We start from the raw sequence: 13,797 nt of genomic DNA, 5'->3' as shown, positions 1-13,797 counted from the left end.
TGTTGGGCGATTTCATGCAGGGCGTGCTGAAGGGGGAGAAGGCGTCCGCCGCAGATTTGGAAGCTAAAATGAGGGGAATAAAGTAAGTGGTGGTGTGAGAGGGTGAGGATAGATATGTTGCATTGCACTCAGCGAGGAGACAGGGGAGGTTAGTGAGAACCTGCAGGGAGGCGTTAACCATCTGATGGATGACTTGAACCAGAATGCAGAGAAGAGCAACTTGAAGGCCCGGGGGCTTAAGAAGGACCTCGAGGTTAGTAGGAGCAGCAGGGGAAGGAGTTCTGAACTGGTTTTCGCAGAGTTCTTTGAACGCTGGTCTCAACGGTGTGGATGGTAAGCTGGCCGGACTGAGCCAGGGCATGGCAGCTGATGAAGAGAAGACGACAGGGGAGATGGATAAGGGCCTACATGTGAGTTCGAGATGAGCGAGCAAGGGAAGTAGGGTATCGATTCGTATGTCAGACTATTCTGAATCAAATTGGGAGTGTGGGGGGCTCAGCCAACAACCTGTTGAAGGGCCTCATGAGCCTCTCTCATGATGAAAGTCAGTTGAAGGGTGCTGCTTTGGATGGGGAGCGACAGACATACTCCAACCAACAGCGCTTAGCCCGGCAGCTCGCACAGACCCTGTTCGGATTGGTAGGAGACTTTAGTCTATACTCACGTATGTGCTTACTTTATATCAGGGCGGGCAACTGATGCAGTTTTTGAGTGGATCGAAGAGCAATCTGGATTCTAGTATGCATAATGAGGATTTGAAGGCTCGGAAAGAGTTTGGTCTCCTCAGTGGGGAATTCGGCATTGGAATAAAAGTAAATGGGTGACGGTTTGTGTAGGAGAGATTATGGTATTTGATAGGATTATGAAGGAGTTGGTAAAGAGGGCTATGCGGAGCTCCAGAGTAGGCTCGGAAATGAGAGGGCACGGGCTAGGACGCTGGATGGGGACTTGAGGCGGACCGAGGAGGAGATGGAGGCTCTTCAAAAGGGAGAACGACTCGATCTTGACGATGAGAAGAAGGCTTACGAGAACTATCTATCGCAGAATACTGCTAAGGCGGGAGCTGAGCTGGAGGGAATCAGGGCTAAGCTTCTTGGTGACACGGGACAGATGGAAAGGGAAATGCGAGAACAGGTGGGTACTTGGCAGGATCGCTGATAGGTGATGCTGTTATATCAGATGGACTCGGAGGCTCAGAGGTCTGAGCAGGATGCTCGGAAGAGGGAGTCAGAGGCTGATAGGGCGATCAGCGCTGCTGAACGAAGACTGCAAGCTCAACGTTCGGATGATGCGGTAAGCTGGTGACGAGAGTAATGTTCGTGGTGATTGAGACTTGTGATTTCCAGAATATTCAAAGGAAGCTCGAGGAGGACTCTGAGCGGTTCGAGAGAGATGAGAAGAGCAGTGAAGGGGAGCTTGATGGGGTCTCGAAGAACGTAAATGGCGAAGGGGAAAAGTTCAAGGGAGATTTCAATCAGCTGATGAACGAGTTTAGGTGGGTATAGCAATAAGAATGGCCTGGAGGACGTATGTTTTTGTAGCAATATGAAGGGGAAAGAACAGAGTGATTTGAATAAACTCACGGAGAACTTCAAAAAACGAGTGGATGCACTACCGAGGACGTTGGCGTCCAAGATGGACCAACTTCAGGTGGGTCGTCGACGCAAGACAAATTTAGGAAGTTCTGGTTTTGTTCAGAAGGGGTTTCATGCGTCTCACGAGGCCATTGATAAGAAAATAGCAGAGTTGCGGCATCAGGCGACAAACGCTGGAACTGAGGAGGAGAGGGAGGCTGCTAGAAGGAATCTAGAGGCACCTTAGTGTCTTAGGGGATGCCGAGGGGATGGATGTTGTCGATTAGGCGTTACAGCGGATGAAGGAGTTCGCGGTGAAGGTAAAGGGAGCAGATGCTGCGATGAAAGCAAAGATTCTAAGAGGTGAGTAATCGACAGATGAGGAGGTTGGGGACTGGTTCTGTTCAGGGGAGGAAGTGGACAAGGATGAGATGCTCAGTGTGCAGGATGGGATGAGGAGTGTTCTTGACAACCTTGAGTGAGATCGCTTTCGATCGGCTTCAAGGATTCACTACATCATTCAGGAACATCGAGAATCATTTCAATGGCAATAGCGATTCTCTCAATTTGGAGTTCGGCGACGCCGAGAGACGAATTGACGGAATTTACAGCGGCATGGGGGCTTCTGTGACAGAGGGAATGTCAATGCTCGATAGGGAGCGTAAGGAGGCTCTTACTGGAGCTCAGTTCGACACGCAAACGTCTGAGTTGGAGAATAAACAACGACTCGATCGATTGAATAGCGCTGCTGATGGGGCGAAGAGAATTTCTATAATGGAGAATCAACAGTTACTAGCCTTGGAACATGCTCAGAAAAGTAACATCACGAAAGTGTAAGAATATGCTCATCATCGACCTGGTGAATAGGAAGATGTTTCAGGCGAGAGGAATTACGAGACTTGAAGCAAGGCATGCAGACGCGGATGTCGAATGTCATGAGCGAACTGGCTAAAGCTCAATCACAGGTGGACACGATTGGGCGAAGGAACGGTATGGGGAACTGTTTACGCCCTCAGGTTAATCGATCCGACAGTGAGGATGGCTCCGATGTGGCGTTCCGGTTGGGACTGGTCAGACAAGCCTGCGCCCAGTTCATGGCCCTATGGCGAGAATATGCCACTAGCATGCAAACGAAGCTGGGCAAATTCCATCAGGTGGGGGGGATGGCTATGGTGTGGTTAATTATCGTATTCATTTCATTACAGACCGATCTTGAAACACTGGAGTTACTGGACCAATCAAGCGAGAAGGCCGAAAGAGATACTCAGCTTAGAGTTGAGCAAGCTTTTGATAAGGTGAGCGTTTCTAGTGTCGTTTTTGTATCATACTGTCATTGTTAGGTGAGGAAGTATGATAGACAGTTGAATAGAGGATACGAAGAAGCTGAAGAATTTTCCAAGTATGATAAACTCAGTTTTCGACAGCATGGGAAAAATTGAGTATGGATGTCCATTTGGTTTGCAGATATGCTAATACGGAAGTGGCGAAACTGAGGGAGAAAGACAAGGAGACTGAGGCTGAGGGGGAGGATATTGTTGAGGAATCTCGCAAGGAATTGGAGAACCTTGAGAATTCGCAGAATGAGTTGAATGAAGGTGAAGACGACATAGATGATCATCAGTGTGCCGAGTTTTGCTCGTCAGTCCAAGTGATCGGCATCAAAGGAGCCTTGCAGAAATTCCGTAGCAATCTTGAAAAGAAGGCCGAAGAGGTTTGTTTTGGTACACTATTGCTCGCGTAGATGAGCGTCAGGTCCTCGAGAGTGTCGGTGTTGAGGAGGAGGAGGGAGAGAATTCACCATCATCATCATCATAATGAACATGTTGAAATCTAATAGTCGTACGAGACTCGTCCTGTTGTGTTAATACATTAACACGAGGCGGCAAGATGGGGACAGAGATTGACGAGATTCGCCGCGTATCCTGACGAAAACACTGAGAACGATTGACCATGCATCGTTCATCATTGTACAATTCTAGAGCAGGACACTAGCTGGAGAAGTTCTCTCAATAACAGTACGTGATACAGTTCCGACGATCAATGCAACATAGGAGGCTCTGGAGTTGCGGCTGTCGAATCGATAGGTGGACACCGAAAATAATTTCAAAAGTGCTACGTAAAAAGCGCGCGCCCAAAAATGTGGTCCTGGAGCGCCATCCGTGAACTATCTGCTAATAATTCAGTTTTGGTCCTTATTATCATGAGGATCGTCGTCCTCCTCATACTGAGCTTACTAGCTCTGTGTAATGCTGGGTGGTGGTCTGGCAAGAAGGAATCAGCGTCGGTTGAAGATGATGAGCCTTTCGACGATGAGGCGCAAGATTACTACAGTAGGTGTAGGTGGGGTAGGAAGGGGGTGGAGTGTGTGGTAAATTAGGATTATTGGAGATTACTCCAGAGGCTACAGACTCTGAGATCAAGCGGGCTTATCGACGATTATCGTTGAAAAACCATCCTGATAAAGGAGGTGATGAGGATATCTTTCAGAAAGTAAAATTATGAAGCTTTATCCGTGCACTTGTATTGAGCCACTGTCAGATTTCACAAGCCTACGAAGTTTTGAGCGACCCCAACAAGCGTCGAGTGTAGTGGCATGTAGTTATGCTAGCCTGATGTGTATGTTGGGTATCAGGTACGACCTAGACGGTGTAGACGGGCTCCAGCAGTTGGCGCAGAGGGAGGCTCAGGGCCAGGGTGGTTTTTATGACCCTTTTAGTGAAATGTTTGGAGGCTTTTTTGGTGGTGGAGGAGGAGGAAGGTAGTGATGTCTCATTGAGGAAGTGTATTTGTACCTATACCATCACTCGTACTATGCCAGAGTAGCACTTCGTAAAGCTGACGATGCTCTCGTCGGAGTTGCGCGCCTCCAATTTCGATCGTGGATGCGTTCTGGGTTGAAGCTATAACCATCAAAACGTTAATTCCTCCCTGGTCTTACCGAAACTTCATCTATTTAATCGATGAAATCCGTTTGAAGTGCATGGGGAACTCTTATTCGCTTCGATGGAATAATTTTGTTCCTCACGATGAGCCCATGAAGTTATTTCCTCCCCATACTTCACCATATACGAGGAGTAGCTGTTGTGTATGAGCCACTGTTTTCAGACGTCGGTCCGACAAGTCGCCTGATCTAGAGATACCACTCTTTGTATCGCTGAATGATATCTATTCGGGGAAAACATTCAAGCTTACTGCTTTCAAACAGAAACGATGCAGGCGGTGTAGAGGTGAGCGAAATTGATTTGAAGGTATTAGCATTCAAGAAAGAGATTTTTAGGTACGGGTGCGCGCACGAAGAAGGATTTTCAAGATTGTCCAGACTGTCAAGGCCAGGGGTCTATAGTCCGTATGGTTAAATTGGGCCCGGGGATGTACCAGCATCTGCATGAGCCTTGTGGGAGATGTGGAGGGAAAGGAAAGATTGCTGCTCGAAAGTGTCCTAAGTGTCATGGGGCCCGAGTTGTGGCAGGAGTTGACACGTATGAAGTAGTAGTGGAAAAGGGCGTTCCTGATGGGCATAAAATCACCATACCGTACGCTGGTGATGAAAGCCCTGAAAAGGCGGCTGGATCTGTTATTTATGTAATACGAACGGTGTCTCATCCTACGATGCGGCGAGTTGGACAAGATCTTTACATGGAGTATGTCATCAGCCTGAGGGAGTCTCTATTGGGGTTTACTAAGACTATCAAGCATTTGGATGGTCATGAGATAGTTCTTAATCGCAGTGGTGAGGTTACGAAGTCGGGATTGGTGACACGGTATGCGGGCGAAGGCATGCCCTTGAAAGATGTCCCGAGTGAAGCTGGAGATCTGGTTGTGGAATTCCGAGTGGAATTCCCGGAGACCCTCACGGAGGAGCAGCTGAAGGGCCTTGAGGGAATCTTGTAGGGTTATTGAGATGAGCGGAGCGGCGCAGTTTTCATGTCCATTTTTGGTTGAGTTCAGTGGGGAGTGGTATGGAGTAATTTCAGTAAGATTTTGTAACGATGGTATTTGAGCTGATCGTTGGGGTGGCAGTCGGTGCGGGCTTAGGTTATAATACAGGATGTGTGAATTATTCACGAACGATTATAGGCGCGTATTTCCCTTCCCGAGTACGGCCGTGCTTTGAACCATTGGTGACAGAGAGCAGGAGGATAGGTATTCACTTGAGAGATAAAGTGGGCGAGGTGTGGTACGCTTGAGCGAGGAAAATTATTTCCTGACAGGTTCGCGCGATGAGAGGAGACAACTCTGAGACTCTGGTGACAGTGGGCCCGAAGGAACAACAGGGTGGTAGCAATAGGCGCTCACTGTCACCACTACCTGTGGCGCATCCTGCAGCAGCGTCATAGAGTGGCTTCTGGCGGTACACAAGTCGCATTTTCGATGAAATTAATTCGAGTAGTTATGATTGTCTCGGGTTGTCAATTGTAATCGGAGGGTGATGTACGTATCCTGACCATCGTCAGGGGCAACTACATTGGCTTTAAGGGGAGGCTGCTGAGGAAGGGGAGGAGGAGAATTCTGCAGCCAGTTACTAATGATGGGGCTGTTGGTACATTTCAGGTAGTGTTGGAATATATGCTTCGGTTCTCCGGCTGAGTTCCTAGAGGCACGGTATAGGAAATATACCATGAAGTGAAGGGGGATAGGGCTGTGCATTACGCCGACCGCCTTTCTAGTACTTGTACACAGTACTCTGCCTCCGCCTACTTGTACGAAAACTATGTTTATTATGGAAAGCATGAGCGATGTCCGTAGAGTGAGCTTATTTCCTCTATATGTCGTCAACCATATTGGGTTATATATCGTAAAATAGTCCCGGGCGTACCCCCGTCTGTGGGCAGCTGATCAGCTCTACGAAGAGAGGGGAAGTCGAATGGCAGTTTCCAAGAACCTTTCATTTCGCCCCGTAGTGTTGTTCGAAGACTAGGTTGAGAAAATGCATGTACTTGCGGTGCCGTACATGTACATCAAAGTTATCATCAGCAGTGGTGGTATCAATGGCCGTCGATCTCTCATCACCAGACTCAAGCCTGTCGGAGAAGGTGGAAGCTGTCACACGGCAGAGGGATGACCTAAAGGCGTTGTGTGAGAAGCTGGCCATGGTCATCAAGGAGGAGGAGTCTGCACGACGGGTACTACTACTACTACTACTACTACTACTACTACTACTACTATCACTACTACTACTACTACTACTACTACTACCACCACACATACCCTCATTATAGGGAATCACGGACGAGTGCACAGCATTGAGAAAACGGCAGGAAGATCTTGAGAAGGAACTCGATCGAGTGAAGGAAAGCTCACAGAAGGAGGCGGAGAAGGTGGGTTCACTACGGCTGTCATTTCGAGGAGGACGTGGCGTTCAGGCGATGGTGGAAAAAGAGAACTATGAGGCAGAGATTGGTGCTACTAAAAGAGATATGCTGGAGCGGGTGAGGGAATTCGAGGGGAAAATGTCGACTATTCGCGAAGAGGTAGTAGTGTCAACACTGCTAAGGTCGCGGCAGTGGTAGAGCTCAGGTGGAGAACAGCACTTCGGATAATCATAGACTGGCTCATGAGGTCATTAGACTGCAAAGGGAGGCGAAAGCTAAGGAGGAGGAGATGACACGACTGAAGGCGCAGGTGGGTACTGCTAGTACTCAGCTTTTTAGGTGGCTCTTCAGATGAAGAGTGCTACTGAGGGGTGTAGGGAAGCTGAGGAGAAGGCGAATGGTATGCAGGTGGACTTGGATGCGGCCAGGAAAACTGGGCAGGACATGAAGTTGGAGTTGGATCGGTAGTGAGGCCCGGGGTGGTAGTGTAGAGGAAAGCAGTCGGTGGTCAGATGCCAGTCTAGAGTGGAGGCGCTGAAGACCGATCTCGGAGCTCAGCGGAAGGCTAGGGCCAAGCTTGAGGCGACGGTGGAGGCCCTCAGGGGCGCAGTTGTTACTGAGAACACTGGTTAGTGGTTGTCGGTGATGTAATGGTTCACGAGATTGTTGTTGTTATTGCATAGTAGATAAGTCTACAGCAAGTCGGGGCCTGGATGATGCCAATAGGAGGATAGCACTCTTGGAGAAGGAGAAGGAGAGGGCTGAAGGGCAACTGAAGAAGATGATGACGATGGTCAGTGTGGCGAGGACCATTGGGGTCGGCGATTACCTTCTAGCATGGTACGTGTAGGTGAAGGCGTTGGAGGACACCCAGAGCTCGCTACTGTCTGAGCTGGAGGTGACCACGTCCAAGTTGGCGGACGTCGGCAAGAGTGCAACGGCCAATGAGGAGACGAATGTCGATACATTGAGGAGGGTATGTGTGCTCCACGACGGTACAGCTTAGTTCAGAGGAGTGCTTCATCAGGTTGCCGAGCAGCAGCAGGAGATAGTGCGCATGCGTACGGCTATGTTAACCCTTGATAGGGAGAGGGATGTAGGCTCAGATTTACAGCGAATTCCCAATGCTCGCTCTCTTCAGGAGTTGCAATCAGCTGTTGATGATAAGTCAGAGGAAGTGTCGTCGCTGAGGGCCACCAATAGGGAGCTCAGTGACCGAGTGGGAGAACTGAATCGTAAAGTGGAGCAGCTGAGGCGGGAGACTGAGGGCCAACAGGTAGGGCTCACCAAGTATCGGTGCCTGTGAACTGTCGTCGTCTTTCATCAGGTTAACCTCAACACTCGAGATGATGAGAGTGCTGCCCTTCATAGGACTATCCAAGAACTTCAAGAGGAGACGGTGAACATCCTCCTTGTTATTGGGCTATAAGACTGCCGATAGGTGCGTCTGTGTACGGAGTTGGACGGGTCTCAGCAGGAGGTCCGGAATATCACAGAGGATGTTGCTCACATGACTAGGGAGAATCAGGTTGGTGTATTGTATTATGAGGCTGCCGCCGCATCGCTGATTGGCTTCAGTCCCTCCACGCTGAAGTCATCCGTCTTTCGAGAGAAGCGTCCAACTTTAGGACTGCCTTGGACCAGCAAAAACGAGATACTCAGACGACAATCGAAGTGACAGAAATCTTAATTGTGACAGCGACAGTTTGGTAGGCTCTTCGAGCTGTGGAACTGGAGAGGGATGATATCAGGGAACTCTATCATCAGGCGACTTTGGACGGCCACAGGTTCGATCCCTGGTAGAAGCAGTTTCATAGACGTGTTGTTCAGACGATCAGCGTCAATTAGTACACTCCAGGAAGAGCGTGACCAACTGGAGGAAAGCCTGGATCTGCTGACCAAGGAGAACGAGAAGTTCCAGGCATCTCTGAGTGAAGCTTTTAAGCAGGTGAGCCGGAATGCTTATTTGTACAGGAATCAGCTTTCCTAGTAGAATCATCGTTTGCAAATTGATCTCGATGCAACTGAGGATCAGAACCAGCAGCTTCTGAAGCAATTACGAGAAGTGAGAAGACATATTCTGTCGCGCGCCACAAAATTCGGCTCACAGATGAACGATCTGCTAGCCGAACAGCGGCGTATGGTAGCAGTAGCAGGGGAGGATAGGAATCGAGCTGAGGATGCCTGCCGCCAGCTGAGCACGGCGGGTAGGGGGCAATCGAGCTGTTCCAATGTGTTCATGTGTGAGTTAGGAAATCACCAATCACGAGAATCGGCAAAGTTGGCGACACAGCTCGCAGCTGTGACTGCTGAGAATCAACGGCTGAGTGAAAAACTTCGAGAAGCCCGGCACGCACTACATGAGGAATCTCATCGGTATGGACGACTATCAACGCACTGCGGAAGATTCTCTTTGATAGGAGTCATCAACTGGAAGACTACCTCAACGAGCAGAGGCGGCGGCAAGCTATTGGTGTTGTATCGCCATTGCACCCGTCAGGTAGCGAGTCTAGCTTCTCCGTACAGACCCATCCCGAATACATCAGCCTGTGTGATACGGTGGAACAGCAGTATAAACTCATCGGTACGGTGACTGGGGGTTTACGGTAAATCAGCGTCTTCACAGGTGAGATGGATTCAACACTCGTACAGCTGCAAAATGAGAATGCCGAGTTGAAGTCGATTATTGGACAGCAGCATAGCACCAGTTTCAATAGCAGATGACCATAACTTTCAATTGGTTCGTACTGTGCACAGCACAGATGTGTATCATCACATAATTCATCACTCGCCATGAGCCAAGTTATCCATTAATACTAATGTTGGGTTCGTGAGTATGTGGGAAGGGTGAACACCTCAATGCCGATATGCTAAGTTACATCTGGCGAATCTCTCGACGAGAGGAATTATGCAAAGGATACAGGTTGAGAATATCGCAACAGTTTTCAGTCCGCCTGGGTGAAGACCTGAAAACACTGATTTAATCAGCAGTGTTCCTCCGGATCAGTCATACTGTTGTCTAACCAACAACAGTGTACTCAGTAGTTCCCCACAGACTTGTATCCGCAACGTGCAAGCCGTGGAAACGTTGTTCAATGCACTCTAATCATTAGGTTTTGCCTGTCGCAGCTCTGAAGTCTCAAGGCTGTCGTTTTACTCATATATATTCGCAGCTGTTCGAGCGGACAACTTGGAAACTCAAGATCAACGATATCGACCAGTATAACCAAATGAGGAGGCGCCTTGAGATTATACGTTGCACGTAACGTAAGGCGTAACAGAGAAATGGTAACAATAAGAAGATGGTCATAGTAACATAAGGCGAATATACTGCCTTTTTCATCGTACAAAAATACCAGAAGTATGGAACTGGATCGCTCATCAGATCAATCACCGGGTCTGCCAGCCTGAAGGGAATATATAACCCAACCTACTTCAACATGTGGCTCACCTGACAGTGGGTTACATGTCGCTCTAGTTTATCATCAAAAGCAGGACCAACCACTCCTAGACATAAAGGGCATCTGAACAATACGAATAGGGATATTGCCAAGGCTATGATCATACCTATTTTGATGGCCCATTAGCCATGTATCAACACAATCAGTGTGGAAGGAGTGGCCACAGCACAGCACTCGGACATGCTCCCCCTTCTCATAAGCACAGTAGCAGATCGCGCATTCACCAGAATTGTATATAAAATGCTTATTAGCGTAACGGCAAGGTGACAATGAATACCCCGGTGAAAAAGTCTCCACCTGAAATGCACACCATGAAGATATGCCTTGTATACCGGTCATCTAACCTTGCTGTATTTGTCTAACACATCAGCAGGAATTCCGCGCTTGAAATCCGACTCCATGAGCCAATAAAAAAGGCTCACGCATACAACTCGATGGAGTATGATTGACGCTAAGTTCATCATCACGTGCTTCCACAAAGCCTATGAAGACAACAGTGTTGTTGCAAGTTGGCTATTGTTAGGCCTACTCTGGCCAATTGCGAGGGCCCCGATACGGAGTTTGGTGTGAGCCACAGGAGGGCTACGACGAAGCCCAACCAGATGTAGTAACTCCAGAGCAACCACCGTTCAACTCGGAAGGGATGGAAGTATATGTCGATAAGACGCTGGGCCACCAACTGAGGTGTTGGCTCATATCTAAGGTTCATCATGAGTAGATACGGATGAGGTTGTTGGCATAGGTCATCATCACCTCGCCTCGACAAAGAGCTTTCTGGTCTTGAACCAGAAGAATGGTCGCGGCACTGCAGCTACTACACGTATAACCTGAGAATAGCCGACATCGTTGCTGAGGTCAGGAAGGGTATTACGCAGAGGAGTAGGAGGAGTCTGTCGAAAAACGACAAGTCGCTCTCCATCAGACCCTCTGTTGGCCAGTAAAACATGATGAGATAAACGCAATGGGCGATGAGTACAGCACTGAAAAAATGTAAGTCGTGGAAATCGAACCTTCGCGGATATAATACCTGCAAATTATGCCCAGCTCCACTCCCCGTCTCATCACTATACCGCTTTCATGCGGGAAGAGGTTGAACATCTCAATTATCGGAGGCTCTTGTTGCTCTGCTTCTCGACGTTGCCGCTCGAGGACATCAAGACCTCCACCGTCTATTGCATCTTCTGCCATTGATAACCGAGCCCTATCTTGAATATTAACTAAACCCACGATAACATGCATCACCCAGCCAGCTATAACTCAACTAGGTATGAGGAAGTGACAGGAAACATGCATGTAAAGATAACGCCTATCAACGTGACAATGGAAGCAGCATTCGAGGTTGAGAAGGGTTCAGTCACTACCCACGGCATACAATGCAATGAGTAATGTTCTACCAAGTTATAACAGTGGTGAGGAGGAAATACTCATACCACACCATGGCTTCATCAGGTCTTCACCTGACCGGCTGAGCTGGGCCACTGCTAGCGAGGCCATGGCACCTCTATCCATCTCGCCAACGTCACAAGAGTACGCCGACTACTATGAGTGCCCTTCGTCATCGCGGGCACTCATAATATTAGCCCTCGACGTTTTACTGAGGAATGTGGCGACCAAGAGCGGTGCAAAGAGGAAGATATACATATATCTTGTTCCTCATAAGACAATAGCGTTGATGCCTCCTCGGACGATCGAATTCCTACTACGACGACACACGCCCCACTAGGCCTGAAAATCACCATCCCATGCCGCCTGACGGTACGGAAATGCATACAGAGTTTTCAAACGTTTTGCCCCAATGATATTAGCCTTAGATCGATGATGCATGCAACCGTGGGGCAACGTTGTGTCATGGAGGTGCCCGCCGGAGATGCCCCCGGACAGGATTACCTAATCCTATGAGCTCGTCCTTTCATACCCACTCCAGTACTACATTCCTTCAACTACCATGAGAACACCTACAGATAGACAGCGGGCATGTCTCAACGAGCAATGAGGTTACTGATGACCGACAGCATCGGTTTGAGCAGGTTAAATCGGAAGTTTACGACAGTTTGAAGTAAGTGTGGATGGTCTATACCAACAGGGATCATCACCCACAGCAGGCAAGGGTATAGTTGATGGAGAAGATCAGGGTAACCAACCATCTTGGGTCATCACTGGCTGCAACATTTACTGAGTAACCCTGCGCTTCCATCATCCGCGATCAATCACTTAATACGTTCAGCTGAGCATAATAACACCCACAAATGACGACCAAGTCTGTGACCATCCCAGTGCGGCGGCCCCGTGTTCGATGTATTGAGGCATTAAATTTGTGGGTTACCGTTCCGAGCTTAGCTGAGTTCATCCAAGCCCAGATACGGGTTGCTAGAGGATCTCGGAACATCCTAGGAAATAGTCGCCGTATTCATGTTTCTCAGGTGTAACCAGTAGTGACTGGAATTTGAATCATTAATGTTGGAATGGGTATGTTCTCGAAGGCCACTGTTGATAATTACAACGCAACAATTTAGCGCGCGCCCGTCTGATCGATTTACTTATTTATGCACGACTTCAGTTCAGCCTAGCACATAGGACTATTCGCATGACCTATGGAGCAGTAGGAAGGAGTTCCGAGTCTCCGCTTCTTGCAGTGGCCGAGGAGAGGTTGGATGCACCGAAGAAATTATATGCATGTGTGTTCCTCTTGGGTATTATCAACAATACTGCCCTCCACCTAATGTAAGGAGGGGGATGTCCAACAACACCTCTCAAGTCAATTATAGAGGGAAGGCTTGGGAGGATCGATTACACATGAATGCTGCCGAGTTCGATGAAATTTATTATTTGCACAATCTAGGGCTGTTTCAAACAGCCTGTTTGTCAGTAGGGCTAAAGAGTAAGGCAAGCGAATGAAAGATCTCTCCTTCTCGAGAATCTTTCAAGACTCAGAATCTTGGTGCAAAGCCACGCGAACACAAATGTCGAGAGCGCAGTCCTCCCGATGCATTGGCTTCTGAGCATCTTGGTTCAGACAGGTGGACCGATGGATGAGATGTCGAGAGTCTGAGTAGAACCTGTAGTGCCGCAGGTTTTTTGGGAGTATCAGCTCAACGGTGAAACTCTCCTCTTGAACCGTAGTACAGAATAAAACTGCTCCCGAGCAATCGTGGAGCGCCGGTCACACATCATTGGCAAAAACGAAGGATCACGAACCCTTCTCAGCGATGCAGTACAAGGAACAGCAATTCTCCTGATCGGGATTAGGGAGATGAACTACCAATATTCAGGCAGGCGAAATTGCTTGGCTTGTGCAAGATGAGAGTCGATTCGCGAGCTGGATCCGGTTGATTTAGTACATATAGTCAGTATCGCAGAGAATAGCATGCGACTGGAGTCCAGTCACTGGACATTACAAGCTCTCTTGTGAAGCTAAAAAAGGTTTTTAAAAAACCTGAGCGGAGTTCCCCT

The 13,797-nt window shown here is 48.6% G+C and overlaps 4 protein-coding genes across 4 annotated transcripts in view; 3 read left to right on the top strand and 1 right to left on the bottom strand.

Moving 5' to 3' along the window:
- Window positions 1–3,315, top strand: part of Pmar_PMAR023463 (conserved hypothetical protein) — a gene marked incomplete at both ends in the record, with an annotated part of 20,937 nt that extends 17,622 nt beyond the window's left edge. The window contains 17 exons of the mRNA XM_002783295.1: window positions 21–82; window positions 133–253; window positions 300–410; window positions 463–639; window positions 687–812; window positions 859–1,134; window positions 1,180–1,293; window positions 1,347–1,495; window positions 1,542–1,650; window positions 1,862–1,937; window positions 1,983–2,052; window positions 2,099–2,407; window positions 2,455–2,539; window positions 2,591–2,728; window positions 2,780–2,869; window positions 2,915–2,973; window positions 3,039–3,315. Coding sequence (XP_002783341.1) covers window positions 21–82; window positions 133–253; window positions 300–410; window positions 463–639; window positions 687–812; window positions 859–1,134; window positions 1,180–1,293; window positions 1,347–1,495; window positions 1,542–1,650; window positions 1,862–1,937; window positions 1,983–2,052; window positions 2,099–2,407; window positions 2,455–2,539; window positions 2,591–2,728; window positions 2,780–2,869; window positions 2,915–2,973; window positions 3,039–3,315 — 2,349 coding nt within the window. The remainder of the gene's footprint in view (window positions 1–20; window positions 83–132; window positions 254–299; window positions 411–462; window positions 640–686; window positions 813–858; window positions 1,135–1,179; window positions 1,294–1,346; window positions 1,496–1,541; window positions 1,651–1,861; window positions 1,938–1,982; window positions 2,053–2,098; window positions 2,408–2,454; window positions 2,540–2,590; window positions 2,729–2,779; window positions 2,870–2,914; window positions 2,974–3,038) is intronic.
- A 459-nt stretch (window positions 3,316–3,774) lies between these two features.
- Window positions 3,775–5,500, top strand: Pmar_PMAR023462 (DNAJ domain protein, putative; the record flags this gene model as incomplete). Its single annotated transcript, XM_002783294.1, has 6 exons — window positions 3,775–3,904; window positions 3,952–4,064; window positions 4,113–4,159; window positions 4,207–4,332; window positions 4,680–4,801; window positions 4,852–5,500. 6 exons carry the CDS (start codon window positions 3,775–3,777, stop codon window positions 5,463–5,465), a joined length of 1,152 nt encoding a protein of 383 aa, XP_002783340.1. The 3' UTR covers window positions 5,466–5,500.
- A 1,062-nt stretch (window positions 5,501–6,562) lies between these two features.
- Pmar_PMAR023461 (transmembrane protein, putative) lies at window positions 6,563–9,496 on the top strand (the record flags this gene model as incomplete). The annotated part of the gene is made up of 19 exons (XM_002783293.1): window positions 6,563–6,697; window positions 6,794–6,892; window positions 6,938–7,045; window positions 7,092–7,196; window positions 7,238–7,350; window positions 7,399–7,514; window positions 7,573–7,679; window positions 7,737–7,862; window positions 7,914–7,982; window positions 8,028–8,162; window positions 8,214–8,285; window positions 8,328–8,414; window positions 8,465–8,560; window positions 8,600–8,685; window positions 8,735–8,834; window positions 8,880–8,951; window positions 8,997–9,093; window positions 9,139–9,213; window positions 9,387–9,496. The coding sequence occupies 19 exons, from the start codon at window positions 6,563–6,565 to the stop codon at window positions 9,494–9,496; spliced, it is 1,908 nt and encodes a 635-aa protein (XP_002783339.1).
- A 685-nt stretch (window positions 9,497–10,181) lies between these two features.
- Window positions 10,182–11,575, bottom strand: Pmar_PMAR023460 (hypothetical protein). The gene is made up of 8 exons (XM_002783292.1): window positions 11,375–11,575; window positions 11,219–11,327; window positions 11,101–11,174; window positions 10,877–11,045; window positions 10,692–10,829; window positions 10,454–10,644; window positions 10,338–10,410; window positions 10,182–10,293 (listed from the first exon to the last, which is right to left on the bottom strand). Exons 1-8 carry the CDS (start codon window positions 11,533–11,535, stop codon window positions 10,273–10,275), a joined length of 936 nt encoding a protein of 311 aa, XP_002783338.1. The 5' UTR covers window positions 11,536–11,575; the 3' UTR covers window positions 10,182–10,272.
- Window positions 11,576–13,797: the final 2,222 nt, after the last annotated feature.

Source organism: Perkinsus marinus, assembly GCF_000006405.1.
Source record: "Perkinsus marinus ATCC 50983 genomic scaffold scf_1104296937140, whole genome shotgun sequence".
In the NCBI taxonomy this organism is placed as follows: domain Eukaryota; phylum Perkinsozoa; order Perkinsida; family Perkinsidae; genus Perkinsus; species Perkinsus marinus.
The sequence above is the reverse complement of the archived record's forward strand: the minus strand, read 5'-3'. Positions and strand labels throughout refer to the sequence as shown.

What these genes read in the sequence shown, in the direction of transcription:
- Pmar_PMAR023460 (XM_002783292.1), bottom strand. Translation starts at nt 11,535, where the DNA reads ATGGCAGAAGATGCAATAGACGGTGGAGGTCTTGATGTCCTCGAGCGG. An exon ending in GACTCCTCCTACTCCTCTGC is followed by an intron (nt 11,175 to 11,218) that starts GTAATACCCTTC and finishes GGCTATTCTCAG; the next exon opens with GTTATACGTGTAGTAGCTGC. An exon ending in CTAATGGGCCATCAAAATAG is followed by an intron (nt 10,411 to 10,453) that starts GTATGATCATAG and finishes CGTATTGTTCAG; the next exon opens with ATGCCCTTTATGTCTAGGAG.